This window comes from Macaca mulatta, chromosome 11, assembly GCF_049350105.2.
Source record: "Macaca mulatta isolate MMU2019108-1 chromosome 11, T2T-MMU8v2.0, whole genome shotgun sequence".
NCBI lineage: Eukaryota > Metazoa > Chordata > Mammalia > Primates > Cercopithecidae > Macaca > Macaca mulatta.
In genome coordinates, this window is record NC_133416.1 from 129,918,972 (window position 1) to 129,944,589 (window position 25,618).

Sequence of the window (25,618 nt, forward strand, 5' to 3'; positions counted from 1 at the left end):
GACGCATGCCTGTACTCCCAGCTACTTGGGAGGCTGAGGCAGGGAATTGCTTGAACCTGGGAGGCAGAGGTTGCGGTAAGCCGAGATTGTGCCATTGCACTCCAGCCTGGGCAATAACAGCAAAACTCTGTCACACACACAAAAAAAGATTTATAACTGATTGATATAAACTGATTTTAGTGATTTTGTGGAGCATAAATATGTATTATATATATGACATTCTTGTTGTTTTTAATTTTGCAGTTACAAGGACAAATCAAGTCCAGTTTTATTTCTACTGAAAATTATCATACTCTTGGTTGTCTCGGTCTTGTGGCTGGAGATTTAGCAAGTGAAGTTCCTGTGATAATTGGGGTAATTGTTTTTATAAAGTTTTGTTTTTTTGTTGCCTGAAGCGTTTTCTCACGAAAATGTTATTGTTTTGGTTAAATTGCAAAATAATGTGTAACATATAACCGAAACAAGGAAATTATAATATTAAGGTAATTAAAAATAACTCAATAAATAAATTTCTGTCTTGGAAAAAATATTGCATCTTTACCTAATCTTTACCTGAAGTATAGCATTTTTTTTCAATTATGAGAGCAGACAAAAACGACAGAAAACAAAACCAAAAATTCCATTGTTATAGTACCTGTGACTTTGTCACTGATGGAAAAACAGCACATTATTGCAGCTATCTTGAAATAAATATTTACACACCACTACTTCAAAATTATGGTTATCATACTTTTTCTAATAGGAAGTGTAATTACTACTAGTGACATACTCACAGGGACTGCTGATTCTACTGCTTTTTGTTTTTTGGGGTTTTCGTGGCCTACATTCGTAAGTGAAAGAAATTCTGTTTCAGATGGAGATTAGAGAAAATAAAGATGTAAATTTTTTACCCATCCAGCTTCACAGATCCCTTGAATCTTGAAATTCAAGTCAGGTTAAGAACCTTAGTGTTAGAGAATGGTCCTAAAAGAGTAAAGTGTCTTTGATGTAATCTCTGCCTCCTAAGTGATTCTACGTTATTCTTAGTCTTGGTTAGCTAGGCTACTTGCAAGTTTTGTTATTAGTGAAATGGGAACGTGGACAAGCATGCACATAGAAAAGCACAATTCATTCACAACCATTGGCATGTATACCTTGTGTATAATGTCTTATATCTCATGTTACACGTAAAAAGTAACGTTTCATTATTGGTATGCCACTTCCAATAACTGTGATCATAATTTCTTTGAATTTTGGAGGAAAACACCTAATGTTATATTCAAAGATTAGGCAAAAACTCAATATAATTACAACATTTACAACATTTTTACTTGCCAAATTTATATATTAAGTAGTAGTCAGCTGCGTGCCATGGCATGCACCTATGGTCCCAGCTACTTGGGAAGCTGAGGCAGAAGAATTGCTTGAGCCCAGGAGTATGAGGCTGCAGTAGCTCTGATCGCACCTATGATCACGCCACTTCACTGTAGCCTGGCAACACAGTGAGATCCCGTCTCTAAAAAAAGAAGAAACAAAAGAGAGAAAAGAAGCAGTCATATTTCCATATCGTGCGTATCTAATTTAACATTTCACCAGGGTTTCAAATAATTTAAAATTAATATTTATAAAATTTTTTCCTATTATTTGTGGTATTTTAATGAAAATACTTATCAAAGACTATATTTTAATCATAATCCTGGAAGAGGTCTTAAAAGTTCACTGCGTGTCTTTAGTGCTAGTTGCCTAAATATGCTCATTAAATATTTGTGTGAAGGCTGGCATAGTGGCTCATGCCTATAATCCCAGCACTTTGAGAGGCTGAGGTGGGAGGATTGCTTGAGCCCAGGAGGTTGAGACCAGTCTCAGCAACATAGGGAGACCCTGTCTCTACAACAAATAGTAAATTAGCCAGGTGTGGTGATGCTCACCTGTAGTCCCAGCTACTGGGGAGGCTGAGGTGGGAGGATCGCTTGAGTCCAGGAGTTTGAGGCTGCAGTGAGCTGTGATCACTGCCCTCCAGCCTGGGCAATGGAGTGAGACCCTGTCTCAAATTAGTAAAAAAAAAAAAAAAAAAGTTGTAATAACCATGAATTCCAATAGTACACTGTTTTTTTCATTCTCTTCTGAAATCAAGAGACGAACTGGAAGATGAAACCTAGTTAGAATATATAAATATATTTTAAAGTTAATAACCTATAAAACTTACATGTTTCTACTTTGAGGAAGGCTCAGGTCTAAGAATGAAATTTGCAGTTGATGTGCTGTGTTCGTTTTTCCAGGGAACTGGCAATTGTGCATTCTCAAAATGGGAACCAGATTTTTCCAAGAAAGGAATGACAGTTAAGAACCTTATTGATGCAGAGATTATTAAAGGTAAAATAAGTTAATGACACTATTTTAGACAATTATTGGTGAGTTTTAATTTTTATGTCAGTGTACTTAGGCTGACATATGGGTCATTTTACCCTACCACTCTTTGAAACAAGCCAGAATAGTTTGATGGTTGTTCACATACAGGACAGTTCTTGACATGTTACAGCTGTTAGTCTTCATTTTGGGAGGTTTTACATTTTAGTAATCACCTAACAGAAATAGAGGCAGAAATAAAAGAAAATAGGACCTAGTAGTTATATAGTTCTGCCTTTCTGTGAATATGTTAATTTACTATTTAGATATATGAAATATTGAAATAAAATCCTTAGACATCTTATTTTCTCTTTTGTAGGTGCAAAGAAGTTCCAGCTAATAGACAATCTACTTTTTGTTCTTGATACTGATGTATGTTTCTTGTTTCTCCTTCAATGTTTTTACTTGATATCATGTTTTACAACAAAAATGTTGTCAGATTTACAAAGACAAGGGTTTTAGCTAGGGTGGATTACTATCTTGTGTACTGTGGTTTATTTCAGTATATGTACCAAAAAAAGTTGATCCTGAAATGTAAATTTTTTTTTTTTTGAAACAGAGTTTCGCTCTTGTCGCCCAGGCTGGAGCACAATGGTGCGATCTTGGCTCACTGCCACCTCCACCTTCTGGGTTCAAACAATTCTCCTGCCTCAGCCTCCCGAGTATCTGGGATTACAGGCTCCCACCACCACGCCCGGCTAATTTTTTGTATTTTTAGTAGAGACGGGGTTTCACCATGCTGGCCAGGCTGGTCTCGAATTCCTGACCTCAGGTGATGCACCCACCTCGGCCTCCCAAAGTGCTGGGATTGCAGACGTGAGCCATTGCGCCTGGCCTGAGATGTAAATTTGTAATCATTAAGACATGTAGGTTAGGCACGGTGGCTCACGCCTGTAATCCCAGCACTTTGGGAGGCCGAGGTGGGTAGATCACCTGAGGTCCGGAGTTCGAGACCAGCCTGGCCAGCATGGTGAAACCCCGTCTCTACTAAAAATACAAAAAATTAGCCGGGCTTGGTGGTGGGTGCCAGTAATCCCAGCTACTCGGAAGGCTGAGGCAGGAGAATCACTTGAACCCAGGAGGCGGAGGTTGCAGTGAGCCGAGATCACACCATTCTGCTCCAGCCTGGGCGACAAGAGCGAAACTCTGTCTCAAAACAAAATACATGTAAATGAAATGTCTCTATTGCAGAACGTGCTGAGTTTATGGGATATTTACACTTTAACTCCTGTATGGAACTGGCCCTCTCTTAACGTAGAAGAGTTTCTTCTTACTACAGAAGCAGATTCTCCTTCATCAGTTACATGGTATGTTATGGCTATGGCTAGTAGTCATTTCCCTTCTATTAGCACCAGGTTTCTTGTCTGGTTTTGTTCAGATCATTTATTATGTTTTATGTTCTAAGCAACATTGTGAAACAGTCTGACAGAGTAAAGACCAATTTGTTGTTTGCAAAATTCACTGGGAACAGGCAATAGGAACCTTCAAGTGATTGTGTTAGAAACTGTGTCAGTCTGGGCATAAACGTGCAGAAATGGAATACAGTGTCTATTACATTTTATTTTTTATGGAAGAGTGTTACTTTAACTTAGTTTATATCTTGTAATTGGCAAAGCGTACTTTTTTAAATTGATAGATAATGTATGTTTTTATTGTGTAAAAGCTTACTTGAATTATTTAAAGCTTCTTTTCTCTTTTAGGCAAGGAATTACAAATCTCAAATTAATAGCTCTGACAGCTACAGCTAATAAGAAGGTATTGGAAAATTTTATTTCGTGCTTGTCTATATTATGTGTCAGAAAAAGCATTAGCGAATACAAAAGTAGATGTTAAATAATACAGCATATTAGCTCTTAGTTCACACGAAACCTAACAATCAGAAATAATCCTGCAGAACTCTTTTTTTTCCCCATTTAAAGTAAAAAGCTATAAATCTTGTCTCCATATTTTAAATGGAGCACTTCAGGAACCAAAAATGCCCTTAGTAAAGTGTTTATTTTATTTTATTTTATTTTATTTTTTTGAGATGGGGTCTCGCACTGTCCCCCTGGCTGCAGTGCTATGGCACAATCTCGGCTCGCTGCAACCCCTCGCCCCCTGGGTTCAAACAATTCTCCTGCTTCAGCCTCCCAAGTAGCTGGGATTACAGGCGCCTGCCACCACGCCCAGCTAATTTTTGTATTTTTAGTAGAGGCAGGGTTTCGCCATTTTGACCAGGCTTGTCTCAGTCTCCTGACCTCGTGATTTGCCCACCTCAGCCTCCCAAAGTGCTGGGATTACAGGTGTGAGCCACTGCGCCTGGCCCAAGAAAGTGTTTATTAGAGTGACTCTTACGTAGTTCTGGCACTGAGGAATTATATTCACCTTAAATACAAACTGTAGAATGGACTTCAGGTATATGTATGGATTTTCATTCAACATATTTGGAATATGGGGTAGAACATTATTTCATATGTGGCATTTAAATCATACAGTAACAAGCTGGGTACGGTGGCTCACACCTGTAATCCCGGCACTTTGGGAGGCCAAGGTGGGTGGATCACTTGAGGTCAGGAGTTTGAGACCAGCATGGACAACATGGTGAAACCCAGTCTCTACTAAAAATATAAAAAATTAGCCGGGTATGGTGGCGTGCACCTATAATTCCAGTTACTCAAGAGGCTGGGACAGGAGAATCACTGGAACCCTGGAGGCAGAGGTTGCAGTAAGCCGAGAGCGAGCTATTGTACTCCAGCCTGGGCAACAAGAGCGAAACTCCATCTCAAAAAAAAGTAAAATAAAATAAGTCATACAGTAACAGGCTTACTTATAAATGCTTATTTTTTGCATTTAGCTTTGTACTGTGTGTTTTATTTATTTTTTTATTTATTTAGAGACAGTCTCACTCTTTCACCCAGGCTGGAGTGCAGTGGTGCAATCTCGGCTTACCGCAATGTCTTCCTCCCGGGTTCAAGCAATTCTCCTGCCTCAGCCTCCCAAGTAGCTGGGATTACAGACGTGCACCACTACATTCCAGCTAAATTTTTTGGTATTTTTTGGTAGAGATGGGGTTTCACCATGTTGGCTAGGCTGGTCTCCAACTCCTGACCTCAAGTGATCTGCCTGCCTCAGCCTCCCAAAGTGCTCCCATGTGTTTTTTTTTTTTTTTTTTTTTTTTTGAGATGGAGTCTCACTCTGTCGCCCAGGCTGGAGTGCAGTGGTGTAATCTTGGCTTATTACAACCTCCGCCTCCTGGGTTCCAGAGATTCTCCTGCCTCAGCCTCCCCGGTAGCTGTGATTACAGAGGCACGCTGCCACACCCGGCTAATGTTTTGTATTTTAGTAGAGATGGGGTTTCACCGTGTTGCCCAGGCTGGTCTCAAACTCCAGAGCTCCGGCAATCCGCCTGCCTCAGCCTCCCAAAGTGCTGGGATTGTAGGCATGAGCCACCGCGCCCAGCCGCTCCCATGTGTTTTAATCTGCTCTTAGTTGTGAAGTGCTGTTTTGTGCTTGCAGGTTTAAATTGATCTGCTAAATTAATTGCTCTGCTGTTTTTCTTAGATGAAAAACCTCATGGTTTATTCATTACCTACAATGGAAATATTATATTCTTTGGAAGTATCTAGTGTTTCTTCTCTGGTCCAAACAGGAATTAGCACAGTAAGTTTATTTGCATTTTAAACTATTCTTTTAACTACTTTTTTCTTTATCCAGTATCTAATCAGGGATCATTAAAAGCCTTAATAATTAAGCTAAGCATTAGTGGAACCTAGTGGAAACCTGGATAAATTTCAAGTTTATAACTATATTTATTAATAGAGATCCTTGAATATACTTACTTGATAGTCTAAGGTTAGTCATCATATTAAAAAAGAGAGAAAAAAAAAATCAGTCATCTGCTTATTCTTCTTTCTTGTGTCGCTATAGGAGGTATAGATGATAACGGGGGCCGGGCGCGGTGGCTCAAGCCTGTAATCCCAGCACTTTGGGAGGCCGAGACGGGCGGATCACGAGGTCAGAAGATCGAGACCACGGTGACACGGTGAAACCCCGTCTCTACTAAAAAAAATACAAAAACTTAGCCGGGCGAGGTGGCGGGCGCCTGTAGTCCCAGCTACTCGGGAGGCTGAGGCAGGAGAATGGCGTAAACCCGGGAGGCGGAGCTTGCAGTGAGCTGAGATCCGGCCAGTGCACTCCAGTCTGGGCGACAGAGCGAGACTCCGTCTCAAAAAAAAAAAAAAAAAAAAAAAAAAAAGATGATAACGGGAGATGGAGACTTGCTGTTACATATTTATGTAACTAATTTTCATATTTATGTAACTAATTTACATATTTTAAAAAATATTTTACCACGTTTGTTTAATTTCTTTTTACATACACACTATAGTTTTCCAAACTTTGGAAGTTACTTGTAGACATCATGACCTGTCAGGCCTAAATCTTCAGCAGGTATCTTCTAAAAATAAGGGACTTCTTCTACAATGCAATTATCACACTCAGAAAATGTAACATAAATACATTACTATTTATTATAAACTCTTCTAGGTTCAAATTTTACCAGTTGGGCCAATTACTTTAAAGCTATTTTGTTTTTCCTTATTCATGATCTAATCAAGGATCACTCATCAAATTTAGTTCTCTATGTGTTTTTGTTGTTGTTGAGACAGGGTCTTGCTCTGTTGCCCAAGTTGTAGTACAGTTGCTCGATCATAGCTCACTACAGCTGCCAACTCCTGCGCTCAAGTGATCCTCCTGCCTCAGCCTCCTGAGTAGCTGGGACTACAGGTGTGCACCACCACCTGGCTAATTTGTATATTTTTTGTAGAGAGGGGGTCTCACTATGTTTCCTAGGTTAGACTCAAGCTCCTGAGCTCAAGTGAGCTTCTTGACTCAGCTCCCCAAAGTGCTGGGATTACACGTGTGAGCCATTGCATCCGGTCCATTTTTTGTCTTTTAAGACATTGACATTTTTGAAGAGTCCCAACCCTGTGGTTTTGCAGAATGTTTCTCTATTTGGATTTGATTGTTTCATCATGATTAGATTCATGTTAAGCTTTGTTGGCACGAATACTGCGCAGGTAACACTATTTTCTAACCACATCACATTAAGGGGCTCAGGGTATCCATTTGTCCTGTTATGGGTGATTTTAAATGTGATCATGTGGTTAAGGCAGTTCTGTCAGATTTCTCCATTTGTAAAGTGTTTTTCCCTTAATAGTAAGTAACCTGTGTGATATTATTTTGAGTCTATGGGATTTATCTTTCCTAGCCATTTTTTTCCCAGTGTTTGTTTTTTTTTCCTTAAATTTTTGTGGCTACATAGTAGGTATATATATTTATGGGATACCCAGTTGTTTTAAAATCCCTTGATGGATAATTCGTGCCTGAATTATCAGTAGTTACTCTAGTAATTATAAAATGCATTGCTCTTATATTGGAATTTTAATCATGTTTTTATTGTTATTGTAGGATACCATATACCTTTTAGAAGGAGTTTGCAAAAATGATCCAAAGTAGGTCATGTTTTAGCATGTTAAGTCATAGTTACATTAAATTTTATATATTAATGTTAAAAGACAAGCGCATTTATAGTGAAATTTTTTTCCAGATTGTCTGAAGACTCAGTCTCTGTGTTGGTACTCAGATGTCTTACAGAAGCTTTACCGGAAAACAGGTAACTTCTCATTTTTTTTAAGCTTTACCCTTTAGTGAATAACTTAAATTACCTGACTAATAAGCATTTAACAAAATTTCTTTTCCATCTTATCAGATTGAGTCGGTTACTTCACAAACACAGATTTGCTGAAGCTGAGAATTTTGCCATTCAGTTTGGACTGGATGTTGAGGTAATCATTCATGTATTCATTTGTTCACCAAACAAGCATTTCGTCATGTGCTAGAGGCTGAGGGGACAGACATATAATACATAATTGGAATTTAGTGTGATTAAGGCTGTAATAAAGATATGACTGAAGTTGATTAGAAATTCAGAGGAAAGAGTGACCCATAGTGGGCCAGAAAGATGTTACTGAGGAGATCGTTTTCAGGCCAGGTCTTTTTTTTTTTTTTTTTTTTTTGAGACGGAGTCTTGCTCTACTGCCTAGACTGGAGTGCAGTGGTGCAGTCTCAGCTCACTGCAACCTCTGCCTCCTGGGTTCAAGCGATTCTCCTGCCTCAGCCTCCCGAGTAGCTGGGATTACAGGCATGCACCACCATGCCCGGTTAATTTTTGTATTTTTAGTAAAGATGGGGTTTCACCATGTTGGCCAGGCTGGCCTTGAACTCCTAACCTCGTGATCTGCCTGCCTTGGTCTCCCAGAGTGCTGGGATTACAGGCGTGAGCCACTGGGCCTGGCCTCAGGTCAGGTCTTAAAGGTGTTCCAGACAGACCAGGGAGGGGAAGGGATTCTGGGTACAAGGTCAGCGTGGATAGAATGAGGGGGACTTGTGATGCTTCAGGAACTCCTACTGATTAGGTGGGACTAGAATGTAGGTTATATGGGCAGCAGAGAAAAAGAAGATGATGATGCAGAAGTAGGGACCTCTGTCACCCAGGCTGGAGTACAGTGGGGCGATCATAGCTTACCGCAGCCTTGACCTTCCGGGCTCAAGTGATTCTCCTGCCTCAGCCTCCCAAGCGGCTGGGACTATAGGTACATACCACCATGACCAACTAATTTTTAAATTTTTTGTCGAGACAAGGTTCATTGCCCTGAACCAGGGCAACGAAGTACAGATATAGGTGAGAGAGAAGGCTGATAAGAGAAGAATATAGGCCGGGTGTGGCAGCTCACTCCTTTAATTCCAGCACTTTGGGAGGCTGAGGCGGGCAGATAACCTGGGATCAGGCATTTAAGACCAGCCTGGGCAATATGGCGAAACCTAAAAATACTACACTGGCAATACAAAAATTAGCCAAGTGTAATGGCACATGCCTGTAGTCCCAGCTACTCGGGAGGCTGAGGCAGGAGAATCGCTTGAAACGGGGAGGTGGAGGTTACAGTGAGCCGAGATCACACCACTGCACTCTATCCTGGGCAACACAGCAAGACTCTGTCTCAGAAAAAAAAAAAAAGAGAGAGAGAGAGGAATATGGTGGGTAGAATCAGCAGGACTTAGTAATCAAATGGAAGGAAGGGCAGGGGACTTGAGGTTGACTTGCTGGACTCTGGCTCAGCATACACATTGAGTGACGATGGCATGACCTGAAATGAGGAGTATGTGTGGAAGAGCAGGTTAGGGATAAAAGATGAAAAGTTCTGCTTTATGCAAATTGGGTGTGAGCTGAGCACAGTGGTGCATGCTTGTTGTTCTAGCTACTCAGGAGGCTGAGGCAGGAGGATTGCTTGAGCCCAGGTGTTTCAGGCTATAATGCAGTAAGATTGGCCTGTTAATAGCCACTGCACCCCAGCCTAGGCATCATAGTGAGCCTCCTATCTCTAAATTTAAAAAAAAAAAAAAAAAGTGGATGTGAAGGGTCTGGTGAAATAAGGATGTCTGGTGGGAAGTTGAGGAGTGACCTACGCTACCTCTAAAGGTAGGAGACACCAGTGTAATGGCTCAGATGACTCCAGCAAATGCAGAGAGTGAAAATACATCTGAGGATGTGATGTGGGGCAGTAGCATATGAGGGATAGAGGAGGAAGGGCTGTACACATATTTGGGAAGAAATAAGGGAGGAAAACTGTAAGAATGTATGATTATGGAAGCCAAGGAAGCAGTAAGTTTTAAACATACTGGGGAGTGATCAGCAGTTTCAAATACTACAGAGAAGATCAAGTGTAAAAGCTGAAAAATGTCTGGAGAACACAGCAATTAGGTCATTGATAATCCTTGAAAAGTCAGTTTTGGGGGAAGTAATAAAAGAGAAAGCCTTATTGTAGTTGGTTAAAGAATTAATATTTACTAAGTGGGTGCTTGGTACTCATGTGCTTGTTTTAAAAATATAATGGTTTAAAACATACAGAATACTTCCTTAAAAATATATATTATATATATATATTTGTGTTTTTTGTAGAGACAGGGTTTTACCATGTTGGCCAGGCTGGTCTTGAATTCGTGACTGCAAGTGATCTACCTGCCTTAGCCTCCCAAGGTGCTGGGATTATAGGCATGAGCCACTGCGCCTGGCCAAAAAATTTATATTTATTTATATGTATATTTTGTAGAGAAAGTCTTGCTATGTTGCCCAGGCTGGTCTTGAACTCCTGACCTCAAGTGATCCTCCCTTCTCGGCCTCCCAAAGTGCCGGGATTACAGGCGCGAGACACCATACCTAGCAAGAATAATTCTGTGTGTTGTTTAGAAATGCATACAAGTTAAGAGACAAAGTAATTAATGGAATAAGTACTAAATACAATAATAACATACTTCTGCTTGGGGGAAGGAGGATGATGTATTTGGAAAGACGACAGTGGGATCTGAAACTATTGGTAACATCTGCTTTATTTTTAAGCTAAAGGTGATGAGTACATTATTATTATAGTATTTATAATTTACATTATTACCTTTCTGAACATCTGAAAGATTTTAGAAGTAATGTTTAAAAAGAGAGAACGGAGCAAAAAAACCAAACCAAAACAGAAAATCCATGAAAGAAATGAGGGGAATATTCATGAATGAAACTACTCTTTGTTATCATTTATAGTTTTCAGAACCAGAGAGTCCCTGTCAAAATTCGTATTGTGTCCATTGGAAACAGAACCTGAAATCTGAGTATTTCTGACTCTAACCTTTAAAGAACTTTTAGTAGGCTTAGAAAATTGGTTGTCTTTAAAAACCAGCTTCATGAGCTGGGTGGGCGTGGTGGTGTGCGCCTGTAGTCCCAGCTACTTGAGATGCTGAGGCAAGAGAATTGCTTGAGCCCGGGAGTTCCAGGCTGCAGTGAGCTGTGATTACACCACTGCGTTTTAGCCTGAGTGACAGAGCGAGACCTTGTCTCTAAACAGACAAATGAAATTGGCTCTGTCATTTTTGGACTGCATAATTTCAGACACATTACTTAACCTTTCTTGGGTCTCAGTTTTCTTGTTTGTAAAATGGGAATATTAGTACTTACCCTATAGTGTCATGATGACATGTAAATGCTTAGTTCTTAGGTTATGATAATTTAAAAAGACAATTCATATAAATCTCTTTCTTCGGTTGATAAATAATCGTATATACTTGGCCGGGTACAGTGGCTTACCTTTGTAATCCCACACTTTGGGAGGTCAGGGTGGGTGGATTACTTGAGGCCAGGAGTTTAAGACCATCCTGGCCCACATGGCAAAACCCTGTTTCTACTAAAAATACAAATATTAGCTGAGCATGGTGGTGGATGCCTGTTGTCCCAGTTGCTCTGGAGGCTGAGGCAGGTGAATCGCTTGAATCAGAAGGCGGAGGTTGCAGTGAGCCAAGAATGCACTAGTGCACTCCAGCCTGGGTGACACAGCAAGACTGTCTCAAAAAGAAAAATAAGGGCTGGGCGCGGTGGCTCACGCCTATAATCCCAGCACTTTGGGAGGCCCAGGCAGGCAGATCACGAGGTCGGGAGATCGAGACCATCCTGGCTAAAACGATGAAACTCCGTCTCTACTAAAAATACAAAAAATTAGCCGGGCGTGGTGGCAGGCACCTGTAGTCGCAGCTACTCAGGAGGCTGAGGCAGGAGAATCGCTTGAACCGGGGAGGCAGAGGTTGCAGTGAGCCGAGATCCTGCCGCTGCACTCCAGCCTGGGCAACAGAGCGAGACTCCATCGCAAAAAAATAAAAAGAAAAAGAAAAACAAGAATAATTGTATATACTTTCGATGTGCAATATGGTGATTTTATACATTTACATTGTGCAGTGACTAAATCAAGCTAATTAACATAACTATCACCTCACTTATCTTTTTTTCTGGTGAGAACATTTAAAACCTACTCTTTTAGCAATTTTTTTATTTTTTTGAGACAGAGTCTTGCTCTGTTTTCCAAACTGGAGTGCAGTGGTGCGATTTTGGCTCACTACAACATCCACCTCCCAGGTTCGTGTGATTCTTGTGCCTCGGCCTCCTGAGTAGCTGGGATTACAGACGCGCACCACCATGCCTGGCTAATATTTTGTATTTTTAGTAGAGACTGGGTTTCGCCATGTTGCTCAAGCTGGTCTGGAACTCCTGAGCTCAGGAAATCCACCTGCCTCGGCCTCCCAAAATGCAAGCATTACAGGTGTGAGCCACCACGCCTGGCTCTTTTAGCAATTTTAAAATATACATTATTACTAACTACAGTCGTCACAGACCTCTGAAACTCATTCTTCCTTCTAACTGAAGCTTTGCAGCCTTGGAACAACATCTCTGTATCCCCTAGCCCCTTCCCCTGGGCTCTAGTTATCAACATTCTACTCTACTTTTTTTTTTTTTTTTTTGAGATGGAGTCTTGCTCTGTTGTGCAGTAGCATGATCTCTGCTCACTGCAACCTCCGCCTTTCAGGTTCAAGTAATTCTACCTCAGCCTCCCAAGTAGCTGGGATTACAGGCACCCACTACCATGCCCGGCTAAGTTTTGTATTTTTAGTAGAGACGGGGTTTCACCATATTGGCCAGGCTGGTCTCAAACTCCTGACCTCAAATAATCCTCTTGCCTCAACCTCCCAAAGTGCTGGGATTGCAGGCGTGAGCCGCCATGCCCAGCCTATACTCTCTACTTTTATGAGTTTTACTATTTTAAGATTTCACATGTGAGATCATATAGTATTTTTTTTATTGTGTCTGACTTATCTCACTTAGCGTAATGTCCTTCAGGTTTATCTATGTTGTTGTTGCAAATGACAGATTTTCCCTCTTTTTTTTTTTTTAAATAAGGTCTTACCATGTTGCCCAGGCTGGACTCGAACTCCTGGGCTCAAATGGTTGTCCTGCCTCGGCCTCCTGAGCAGGCTGGCACTACACCCAGCTTCTAGACTGAACAATATTTTATTGTGCAAATATACCACATTTTATTTATTCACTTATCTGTTGATGGATATTTAGATTCCATATCTTAGCTCATATAAAGCTCTTAGTAAGTGTAGTGCTTGACACGTTTTGTAAGGACTCAACAGAAATGGTTCCTATACTTGCTAATAATCTGGTTCACCTCTCAGATATCTGAATGTTACTTTCTTTAAATCTTATTCCTGGAGCGCATGAGGATTCCCCTTTTTCGTAGTAGTTTATTTCACTCAGCTTTCTCTGAGAATAAGCCATCCGCAGGTATTATTGTAGTTCACATTGCTTGATGTGGCATATTTATATTACAGCTTGTTTACAAGGTCAAGTCAAATCATATATTGGAGAAACTGGCATTGAGTTCTGTGGATGCCAGTGAACAGACTGAATGGCAACAACTTGTAGATGATGCTAAGGAAAATCTACATAAAATCCAGGTATGTTTTTCTTGTCACATACTAGAGTATTTAGACTGATGTGTTGATCAACGTTAGGTTGCCTTACTGTGTCTGGCATTTGTGAAACAGGATGATGAATTTGTGGTGAATTACTGCCTGAAGGCTCAGTGGATAACCTATGAAACGACTCAAGAGATGCTGAATTATGCCAAAACCAGGGTAGGTTCGTTTTTTTGTATTTTGGTTTTTGTGGGTGGGGGAGAATTTGTTTTAATCTCTCATAATCCTGCCTCAAATATATTTTTTTCTCCTATCCTCTGTGTGTATTATTAATAAAAAAGTTTTTATAACAGCTTAATGGAGATAATTCACATCCTATACAATTCACCCATTTAAAGTATACAGTTCAGTGGTTTTTAATATATTCCTTGAGTTGTGCAAGCATCATTAATGTCAATTTTAGAACTTTAAAATCTCCCCTAAAAGAATCTTTAGGGTCGGATGTGGTGGCTCACACCTTAATCCCAGCAATTTGTGAGGCTGAGGTGGGTGGATCACCTGAGGTCAGGAACTCAAAACCACCCTGGCCAACATGGTGAAACTCCATCTCTACTAAAAATATAAAAATTAGTTGGGCGTGGTGGCACATGCCTGTAGTTCCAGCTACTAGGGAGGCTGAGGCACGAGAATTGCTGGAATCCGGGAGGTGGAGGCTGCGGTGAGCTGAATTTGCGCCACTGCTCTCCAGCCTGGGTGACAGAGCGAGACTTTGTCTCAAAAAGTAAAATTAAGGCTGTGCGCGGTGGCTCAATCGTGTAATCCCAGCACTTTGGGAGGCCAAGTTGGGTGGATCACCTGAGGTCAGGAGTTCAAGACCAGCCTGGCCAACATGGTGAGACCTCATGTTGTCTCTACTAAAAATACAAAAATTAGCTGGGTGTGGTGGTGCACGCCTGTAGTCCCAGCCGCTTGGGCTTGGGATGCTGAGGCAGGAGAATTGCTTGAACCTGGGGGGCAGAGGTTGCAGTGAGCTGAGATCAGCTACTGCACTTCAGCCTGGCGACAGAGACTCCGTCTCAACAGAAAAAGAAAAAAAATTAAAAGATAAAATTTGTAAATGTCTGGGTGAGGTGGCTTATGCCTGTAATCCCAGTACTTAGGGAGGCAGAGGTGAGTGGGTCACTTGAGGTCAGGAGTTCAAGACCAGCCTGGCCAACATGGGGAAACCCCATCTCTACTAAAAATATAAAAATGAGTTGGGTCTGGTGGTACAGTCCTGTAGTTCCAGCTGCTTGGCAGGCTGAGGCAGGAGAATCGCTTGAACCTGAGAGGCAGAGGTTGTGGTGAGCCAAAACTGTGCCACTGCAGCCTGGGCGACAGAGTGAGACTCTATCAAAAAACAAAACAAAATCAAACCTCTATGCCATTAATAGTCATTCCCCATTTCCCCCAGTCCCCCAGCTTCAGGAAACCACTAATTTACCTCCTGTCTCTCTAGATTTGCCTATTCCGAACGGTTCAAATAAATGGAGTCATATATGTCTCCTTCATGTCTGTCTTCTTTCACTTAGCATAATATTTTCAGGGTTTGGGCTGGACGCGTTGTTTCATGCCTGTAATTCCAGCACTTTGGGAGGCCGAGGTGGACAGATCACGAGGTCAGGAGATCGAGACCATCATGACCAACATGGTGAAACCCAGTCTCTACTAAAATACAAAAAATACAAAAAATTATCTGGGCGTGGTGGCGCATGCCTGTAGTCCCAGGAGACTGAGGGAAGGGAATCGCTTCAACCCAGGAGGTAGAGGTTGCTTTGAGCCGAGATCGTGCTTCCAGCCTGGTGACAGAGCAAGGCTGTGTCCCCCCAAAAAATAAAAATAAAAATAAATATTTTCAGGGTTCATCCATGCTGTACCACGTCAGTGCTATATATTTTTTTATTGCCAAATAATATTCTATTTTATGGATATACCACGTTTTGTTTCTCTGTTTACCAGTTGATGGACATTTGGGTTGTTTATACTTTTTTCCCCCAATTTTGTTTTTATTTTGTTAAAAAAATACATAACATGAAATTTACCATCTTAACCTTTTTTTAAAAAAATGTATTTTGTTTTATTTTTGAGAGGGAGTCTAGCACTGTCGCCCAGGCTGGAGTGCAGTGGTACGATCTCGGCTCACTGCAACCTCCACCTCCTGGGTTCAAGTGATTCTGCTGCCTCAGCCTTCCAAGTAGCTGAGATTACAGGTGTCCGCCACCACACCTGGCTAATTTTTGTATTTTAGTAGAGACGGAGTTTCACCATGTTGGTCAGTCTGGTCTTGAGCTCCTGACCTCAAATGATCTGCCTGTTTTGGCCTCCCAAAGTGCTGCAATTATAGGCATGAGCCACTGCACCCGGCCTATCTTGAGCATTTTTAAATTTAGTGGTATTAAATACATTCATAATCACATGCAGCCATCATCCATCTCCCCAACTCATTTCAACGTTATGAAACTGAAACTCTGCCCATTAAACACTGACTTACCATTTCTCTGTCTCCCCAGCCCCTGGCAAACCATCTGCTGTCTATGTATATAATTTTGACTGCTAAGTACCTTATATTAAATGGAATTATACAGTACTTGTCTTTTGTGACTGGCTTATTTCACTTAGCGTAATCTCTTCCAGGTTCATTCATGTTGTTGCAAATGACAGACTTTCTTTCTTGTTTGTTTATCCATGGTCCCTGACTCTGACCCTAACCCTGACTTCTTTCGTTATTTCCACATTTTTGCTGCTGTGAATAATGCTGCTATGAATATGGTTGTACAGATGTCTATTTGAGTCCCTCTTTCAGTTCTTTTGAGCATATACCCAGAAGTGTAAATGTTGGGTCATATGCTAATTCTCTTTTTTTGAGACAGAGTCTCACTCTGTCTCCCAGGCTAGAGTGCAATGGCGTGATCTTGGCTCAGTGCAACCTCTGCCTGCCCCCCGAGCTCAAGTGATTATCTCACTTCAGCCTCCCAGGTAGCTGAGATTACAGACATGTGCCTCCACACCCAGCTAATTTTTGTATTTTTAGTAGAGATGGGGTTTTACCATGTTGGCCAGGCTAGTCTTGAACTCCTGACCTCAAGTGATCCGCCTGCCTCAGCCTCCCAAAATGCTGGGATTACAGGCGTGAGCCACCACACTGGGCCCTAATTCTCTTTAATTTTTTAAGGAACTACTGTATTTTCCATGGTGACTGTGCCGTTTCACATTTCCAGCAACAGTGCATAAGTGTTCCAATTTCTCCACATCTTTGCTAACACTTTGTTTTTGAGACAAGGTCTTGCTTTCACCCAGGCTGGAGTGCAATTGTAATGCATTGCAGACTCAAACTCCTTGGTTCAAGCAATCCTCCTGCCTCAGACTCTCAAAGTGTTGGGATTGGGGCCAGCGCAGTGGCTGTAATCCCTGTACTAATGTATGTAAGGTGGGAGGGTATGCTTTGATACTGTTTGTATATATTAGTCTATGCCAAAGAAATAATTTTTTAAAAAATGGATTCTTGGCTGGGTGCAGTGGCTCATGCCTATAATCCCAGCACTTTGGGAGGCCCACGCGAGCGGATCACTTGAGGTCAGGAGTTCAAGAGCAGCCTGGCCAGTATGATGAAACCCCATCTCTACTAAAAATACAAAAGAAAAATTAGCCGGACCTGGTAGTGCGTGGTTGTAATCCCAGCTACTTGGAAGGCTAAGGCAGGAGAATTGCTTGAACCCAGGAGGTGGAGGTTGCAGTGAGCAGAGATTGTGCCACTGCACTCCAACCTGGGTGACAGAGCAAGACCCTGTCTCAAAAAAAAATAATAATAATAATAAAAAGGGATTCTTTTTCTGTTATAGACCTTTTTTAACATGCAATTTTTGCAGTTGCAAATAATGCCATTTTTGCAATGACCTACGAGTATTGTTGCTATTTATTTATTTATTTATTTTTATTATTATTTTTTTGAAACAGAGTCTCATTCTGTACCCCAAACTGGAGTGCAGTGGTACGATCTCGACTCACAGCAACCTCAGCCTCCTGGGCTCAAGGGATTCTTGTGCCTCAGCCTCCTTAGTAGCTAGGACTACAGGTGTGCTCAACGATGCCTCGCTAATTTTTTGTATTTTAGTAGAAACGGGGTTTCACCATGTTGCCCAGGGTCGTCCCAAACTCCTAAGCTCAAGCAGTCTGCCCACCTCAGCGTTCCAAAGTGCTGGGATTACAGGTGTGAGCCACTGCCTCCGGCCAAATGCATTATTTTTTAAAACATGTCAGTTCTTTATAGTTTACTATTCATTTCACACTTAAATACAATTTATTTTTTTAAATATTTTGTTATTTCACAGAAAATCCATCATTTAGGAACTAGCCAAATAGTAGATATTCTTCTAACGGTATTTCTTATTATTCTTACTTAGCTTTTGAAGAAAGAGGATAAAACTGCTCTCATTTATTCCTATGGCTTGCAAGAGGTAATTACATTAGATTTCCAGGTTAATATGTGGGTGAATATACCTTTATGTTTTCCATTCAAAATAAACCCATATTTTATCAAGAGCAAGTTATTTCAATACCTTAGTTTTCTTAACTGCAAAATGGTAATATTAATAGGTACTTACTTTATAAAGTCATTTTGAGATCAAAATTCCTGTAAACTGTTGTGCATAGTACCTGGTACCTGCTAAATATTCAAATGAAGATAAGCTGTGATGATGATTATGATGGTGCCAAAATACATGTGTGTGTGCATGTGAGCATATAAATATTTAAATTCTTAGTTCAAAGTAAGTATTGTAATCTAGCTGGATTTTACCATAAGAACTTAGAAATCAGTGAGAAAATGGATTTTAAAGTGTTCCTACAATTATTGTATATGTGCCTTTATAATTGGATGTAATTGGAAATGTTTTTCTTATCCCATGTTTTTTTTTTTTGTGTGTGTGTGTGTGTGTGTGAAATAAAGGCAGTCCTATGGGAATTGACTTGTGATACGAGATAAATGTGAATGTGTATAGACATGTGAAATGTAATGATTAATTGTTAATGTTTTTTAATTTCACTATTGTTGCATATAAATTCAGATTATTAAATTATTTCTTCTTCAGGTTCTAAGAGCTCATGCAAAATTGACTACTTTTTATGGAGCATTTGGACCAGAAAAATTCAGGTGTGTACATTTTCTGTTAAAATTTTTTTGGCCAGGCATGGTGTCTCATGCCTGTAATCCCAGCACTTTGGGAGGCCGAGGCAGGCGGATCATCCAAGGTCAGGAGTTCGAGACCAGCCTGGCCAACACGGCAAAACCTCATCTCTACTAAAAATACAAAAGTTGGCCGGGCATGGTGGCGTTCATCTGTAATCTCAGCTACTAGAGAGGCTGAGACAGGAGAGTCGCTTGAACCCGGAAGGTGGAGGTTGCAGTGAGCCAAGATCGTGCCACTGCACTCCAGCCTGGGGGACAGAGCAAGACTCGGTCTCAAAAAAAAAAAAAACTTTTTTTTTTTTTTTTTAAAGATTATAAGTTACATAGAAATTTGGAATGTCATAACAGGTATAGCATTCTTCTTGCTGAATTTGTGTTTCTATGAGGGCTGTTGAGTGATAGAAAATGTTATCTTTTTAGCAACAAAAACTGGCTGAACATCCTTGTTGTCATTTCTTCTTTTTTGAGACAGGGTCTCACTCTGTCACCCAGGTTCAAGTGTGGTGGTGCGATCATAGCTCACTGCAGCCTCAAGTTCTTAGGCTCAGTAAAATTCTAACTATCCTGGATAAATTTGGTTCCTTGTCTGCAAAGAAGTAAACTCTCTTAAAACCATTTCTAAGTTTCAATGTTATAAGGTTATATAGATTTATATTGGTTCTGTAGCTGACATTACTATTTAGCAGTAATAATTATGTCCTGTATGACACAAAACATTGTTTATATCGCAAGGCATTATGGAAACCTTTCATGTACAACAGGTACTCCAAGATACCTGCTAACCCGCAGCTCCCAGGTCATTCTCTGTGGGCTCAAGCAGCCACTCCAAGGCAGCCACAATTTTTTTTTTTCCTAATAGTAAATTCACCCATGAATTGTGTTCATTAGGCCACCCTAGCAGTGAGAATGGCAGATCTTCATATATGTAAGTCCATCTTTTCTATCCTATTGATTAATAGCCATAAAAATTGGATTTACTTGTGTTTTACTTACTGAAAATGTCACCTCTTTAGAATGATCTGTCTCTTCTTGTGAGGCCAGTCCTGCCCATATGATGACTCTTTCTGCAGTTTTCTCAGCTTCAGCAGGAGGCAAAGACTTCAACAGGAGATAGGCTTCACCCTATAAACAGGGTTTGAAAGGAAGAAAAAACAGCTGGTATTTGCAAAGGACAGTGTGGCCTTACCTCTTTCTTTTCTATTTAAAGGCGAAAATACATCATTTGGAAAAACATTATGGTTCAATGTTTTTTGTATTTTTTTTTTTTTTTGAGACGGAGTCTCGCCATGTTGCCCAGGCTGAAGTGCAGTGGCGTGATCTCAGCTCACTGCAAGCTCCGCCTCCTGGGTTCACGTCATTCTCCTGCCTCAGCCTCCTGAGTAACTGGGACTACAGGCGTCTGCCACCATGCCCGGCTAATTTTTTGTATTTTTAGTAGAGACAGGGTTTCACCGTGTTAGCCAGGATGGTCTCGATCTCCTGACCTCGTGATCTGCCCGTCTCGGCCTCCCAAAGTGCTGAGATTACAGGCATGAGCCACTGCGCCCGGCCTTTGTATTTTTTTTGAAATACAGTCTCGCTCTATCGCCAAGGCTGGAGTTCAGCAATGCTATCTTGGGTCACTGCAACCTTCACCTCTCGATTTCAAGCATTTCTTGTCCTCAGCCTCCCAAGTAACTGGGATTATAGGCGCCTGCCACCACGCCCGGCTAATTTTTGTGTTTTTAGTAGAGACGGTGTTTCACCATGTTAGCCAGGCTGGCCTCAAACTCTGACCTCAGGTGATCTATGCACCTCAGCCTCCCGAAGTGCTGGGATTACAGGTGTGAACCACTGCACCTGGCCTTATGGTTCAATGTTTTAATAATCTGAAAATCCATTTCTGATGATAGCAAACAATAAAATAAATTTAAAATATAAGTAATGAAGATTTGTTTAATTCTTAGTTGTTGCTATGATTATAGAATCGTATAAAAATAATGACATTTAAAAACACAATAAAAGAGAACCCACACCCCATTCTAGAATTAAAGGGTCCTAGAAGGTATAAAACAGAGTCTGCCCCAGGTGCAGTGGCCTGTAATCCCAACACTTTGGGATGCCAAGGATACCTGGCTGGGATCCTCTCTGATGATCCTCCTACCTCAGCCTCCCAAGTAGCTTGGGACTACAGATGTGCACCACCACATCTGGCTAATATTTTTAATTATTTTTTTAGAAATGCAGTCTCTCTGTGTTGTCCACTCTGGTCTTGAACTCCTAGGCTCAAACGATCTGCCTGCCTCAGCCTGCCAAAGTGCTGGGATTACAGGTGTGAGGTACCACGCCCAGTGGTCATTTCTTTAACACAAATATTTTAACCTTTGATCATAGATTCTTACCATATCTTCTAATTGCTCATTTCCCTTCATTGTTAATTTATTCTGATAAATAGATTTAAAGTAAGTATATCTCTAATTTTAAGTAGTGATATTTTGGTGCACATGGAAGTACATCTATGGATTCAATTTCCGGAGGTGCAGTTGCTAAGGCAAAAGGTTATTCATCCAAACTTGGCTTCCAAAGCACCTATTCCAATAGAATGAGAAGGGGAGGGCCCATTTTCTCACTCATTCACCAACAGTATGTTATAGAACTTTTTTTTTTGCCAATCTGATATATGCACAAAAATTTAAAAAATATTACCACATTGCTTTGATTTCCATTCTTAATTTTGGTTGAAATGCTTACTTTCTCAAGGTGAAAAGCCTTTTTTTTTTCTCCTTACATCCTTGGTCCCTCTTTCTCTTGAGTTGTGTGTTTTGTTTTTTTTTTTTTTTAACTGAGACCTATTTCTATGGTTTTATTATTTTTTTAGAGACAGAGTCTCCCATGTTGCCCAGCCTAGTCTCAAATTCCTGGGCTCAAGTGATCCTCCTGCCTCAGCCTCCCAAAGCGCTGGCATTACTGCCATGAGCCACCACGCCTGGACCGAGTTGTTCTTTTCAAAATTGATTTTAAAGTTCTTTGTGGGTATTTCAAATTGTCCTCTAATTTGGCATTTTTTCTTGACTTTGTTATTGATATTTTTTTACAAAAAATTCAGAAGTTTGTATTTTTGTGTCTGTTGGGAAAGATATTACCCACTCCAAGATTCAAAATAAATTCTTGGCCAGGTACAGTGGCTTAAACCTGTAGTCCTAGTACTTTGGGAGGCTGAGGTAGGCGGATTGCTTCCCAGGAGTTCAAGACCAGCTTGGGCAACATAGTGAAACCCTGTCTCTACATAAAATACTAAAATTTGCCAGGCAACGTGTCCAGGAGCTTGTAGTCCTGGCTACTAAGGAGGCTGAGGTGGGAGGATCACCTGAGCCTGGGAGGTTGAGGCTGCGGTAAGCTGTGATTGTGCCACTGCACTCCAGCCTGGGTGACAGTGAAACCTGCCTCAATAAATAAATAAACAAAATCTCTTGTAATTTTTCATTTTTAGAGTTTCTTTTTACATTTAAATCTTTTTTTTTTTTTTTTTTTTTTTTTGAGACAGAGTCTAGCTCTGTTACTCAGACTGGAGTGTGGAGTGCAGTGGTGCAGTCTTGACTCACTGCAACCTCTGCCTCCCGGGTTCAATCAATTCTTCTGCCTCAGCCTCCTAAGTAGCTGGAATTACAGGTGACCGCCACCATGCCCGGCTATTTTTTGTATTTTTAGTAGAGACAGGGTTTTACCATGTTGACCAGGTTGGTCTTGAACTTCTGACCTCAAGTGGTCCACCCGCCTTGGCCTCCCAAAGTGCTGGGATTACAGGCATGAGCTATCACGACCGGTTGATTTTTAAAAATTTTTAACCAACTACCTTACTGAATTTCTTTATTATGCATAGTAATATTTCATTTGATCTTGTTTTTTCCAGGTATATAATTTTATATTCAAATAATGAAATTTTATCTTATCAGTTCTGATTATCTTTTTTCCTTGTCAAATTCATTATAGAACACTTATTTATTTAAAAAATAGACCGGGCATGGTGGCTCATGCCTGTAATCCCAACACTTTGGGAGGCTGAGATGGGTGGAACACTTAAGGTCAGGAGTTCGAGACCAGTCTAGCCAACATGGTGAAACCCCATCTGTACTAAAAATACAAAAATTAGCCAGGCATGGCGGCGCACGCCTGTAATCCCAGCTGCTTGGGAGGCTGAGGCATGAGAATCTCTTGAACCCAGGAGACAAAGGTTGCAGTGAGCCGAGATTGTGCCACTTCACTGCAGCCTGGGTGACAGAGTGAGACTCCAGCTCAAAAAGATAAAATAAAGTAAAATAAAACAAAAATGCCTATAATCCCATCTATTCAGGATGCTGAGGTGGCAGGATTGCTTGAACCCAGAAATTCAAGTCCAGCCTGAGCAACATAGTGAGATCCCATCTCAAAAAAACAAAAACAAAACAGAGTGAAAAATAATTATTTCTATGTGCAGTGATTATCTGAGGAGGGCCCTACAGGAAGCTACATGTCTCTGAGGAAGGTGGCGGGAGTTCTAGGGTCCAAGATAGGAAGGAAATGTGCTGAGGAAGGTGGCGGGAGTTCTAGGGTCCGAGATAGGAAGGAAATATGCTTTGCACCGTGTGATCTTTGGAACTGGGTTTTTTTTTTAGTTTTTTGTTTATGAAGAACAAAACTAATTAAAATGCATTTAAAGATATCCACTTAAAAGGTATAACCTTAATTTTCTTTAAAACTGACCTTTTCCCCTTCTTTGTCTATTCAGTGGCAGTTCTTGGATTGAATTTCTAAATAATGAAGATGATCTCAAAGATATTTTTTTACAGCTAAAAGAAGGAAACCTTGTATGTGCACAGTACCTTTGGCTTCGACATCGGGTAACGTGTTTTACATTTTTTCCTTAACAGCTTTATAGCTCCTGAGTTAGGTGATTGAATCAATGTTGGAAACTAACAGGGTGCAAGTCTGACTGGGTGATGGGGTGTTTTTTGATTGGTTCTTAAAATATGACTTGCTTTTGTTCACAAAGGGCAAGGGGATGAAAAAGACTTTCCCCATGGGCTGGGCGCGATGTCTTACGCCTGTAATCCCAGCACTTTGGGAGGCCGAGACGGGCTGATCACTTGAGGTTGGGAGTTCGAGACCAGCCTGGTCAATCAACATGGTGAAACCCTGTCTTTACCAAAATTAAAAAATTTGCTGGGCATGGTGGCACGTTCCTCTAGACCCAGCTACTTGGGAGACTGAGGCAGGAGAATTTCTTTAACCCGGAAGGTGTAGGTCGCAGTGAGCCGAGATCATGGCACTGCACTCCAGCTTGAGTGATGGAGTGAGACTCTGTCCCAAAAAAAAGACTTTCCCCAGAGAAAATTGTCCTCTGATGACATTAAATCAGAAAAAGTACAGTGAAGGTACAGTAGAACCTTATATTATCCAATCATTAAGAGTCTAGCTTCTTGGGAGCTAAATGATGAGAACACGTGGATGCATAGAGGGAAACACATACCGGGGCCTTTCAGAAGGTGGAGGGTGGGAGCAGAGAAAGTATCAGGAAAAATAACTAATGGTTATAGGCTTAATAAATGGGTGATGAAATAATCTGTACAACAAACCCCCTTGACAAAAGTTTACCTACATAACAAACCTATACTTATACCACTGAACTGAAAAGTTAACCAAAAAAAAGAGTCTAACTCCTAATCTTAGCTCAAAAGGCAACATCTGGTTTATTAGTGGGCTTTCTAATGTAGCATTGGTGGAGAAGATGTTGCTACTGTAGCTCAGATTGTGGTAAAAGATTGCCCCTTAAAATTGCTTGTCTCTATCCCCTTAAGGTTGGCCGAAGTTGGTATAGAGTATTAGATCCATGAAGTCATAACTTGTCGTGATGCCATTAATGGCTGCATTGCTTGTTAGAATTCCTACTATCACCTGCAGTGAAGTTTTCCTTAGAATACTCATTCTCTGCTGGTTCCTCTGCTACATGCTAAACTATTTGGCACTCAGCGCCGTGACATTGCCTACAGTATGCAGCTCCCAACTAGAAACATTTGCATAATGTAAATCTCCTTTAGCACTCATTATTAAATCAATAGGGTATTCCTTAAAATGACTTCCTAAAATATCTTTGTCAAACATTTGGGAGGCTTTTGGTTTAAATTTGTCAGATCTTAGTTTCTTGCTCCTTATAATTTAGGCAAACTTTGAAAGCAGATTTGATGTGAAAATGCTGGAGAGCTTGCTCAACTCAATTTCTGCATCAGTCTCTTTGCAAAGGCTATGTCCATGGTTTAAAAATGACGTGATTCCATTTGTAAGAAGGACTGTACCGGAAGGACAGGTGAGTTGTCTTCAGTATTTCTACTCTTGATGACTTTATTTCGTTTTTTACATTAGATCATTGAAGATTAAGTCATGTTAACACCAGTTAGTTAAACAGTTAACTAACACCTGTGTTAAAGTGTCTCTTAAAAGACAACCATGAGGCCGGGTGCCGTGGCTCAAGCCTGTAATCCCAGCACTTTGGGATGCCGAGATGGGCGGATCACAAGGTCACGGGATCGAGACTATCCTGGCTAACATGGTGAAACCCTGTCTCTACTAAAAAAAAAAAAAAAAAAAAGACAACCATGATTCAGAATGAGCTGTTTTCATTTGCAACAACGTAGATGGAACTGGAGATTATTATGTTGAGTGAAATAA

At 40.8% G+C, this 25,618-nt stretch overlaps 1 protein-coding gene across 2 annotated transcripts in view; it reads left to right on the top strand.

The window, feature by feature from the left end:
* The window catches only part of KNTC1 (kinetochore associated 1), a 101,486-nt gene that overhangs the window by 17,718 nt on the left and 58,150 nt on the right, over window positions 1-25,618 (top strand). For both annotated transcript variants that reach the window (XM_015151761.3, XM_077955571.1), the window contains exons 8-22: window positions 244-354; window positions 2,259-2,352; window positions 2,705-2,757; window positions 3,577-3,692; window positions 4,086-4,140; window positions 5,926-6,024; window positions 7,834-7,877; window positions 7,973-8,038; window positions 8,135-8,210; window positions 13,627-13,752; window positions 13,843-13,932; window positions 18,153-18,206; window positions 18,840-18,901; window positions 23,682-23,793; window positions 25,113-25,256. In XM_015151761.3, coding sequence (XP_015007247.3) covers window positions 244-354; window positions 2,259-2,352; window positions 2,705-2,757; window positions 3,577-3,692; window positions 4,086-4,140; window positions 5,926-6,024; window positions 7,834-7,877; window positions 7,973-8,038; window positions 8,135-8,210; window positions 13,627-13,752; window positions 13,843-13,932; window positions 18,153-18,206; window positions 18,840-18,901; window positions 23,682-23,793; window positions 25,113-25,256 — 1,302 coding nt within the window. The remainder of the gene's footprint in view (window positions 1-243; window positions 355-2,258; window positions 2,353-2,704; window positions 2,758-3,576; window positions 3,693-4,085; window positions 4,141-5,925; window positions 6,025-7,833; window positions 7,878-7,972; window positions 8,039-8,134; window positions 8,211-13,626; window positions 13,753-13,842; window positions 13,933-18,152; window positions 18,207-18,839; window positions 18,902-23,681; window positions 23,794-25,112; window positions 25,257-25,618) is intronic.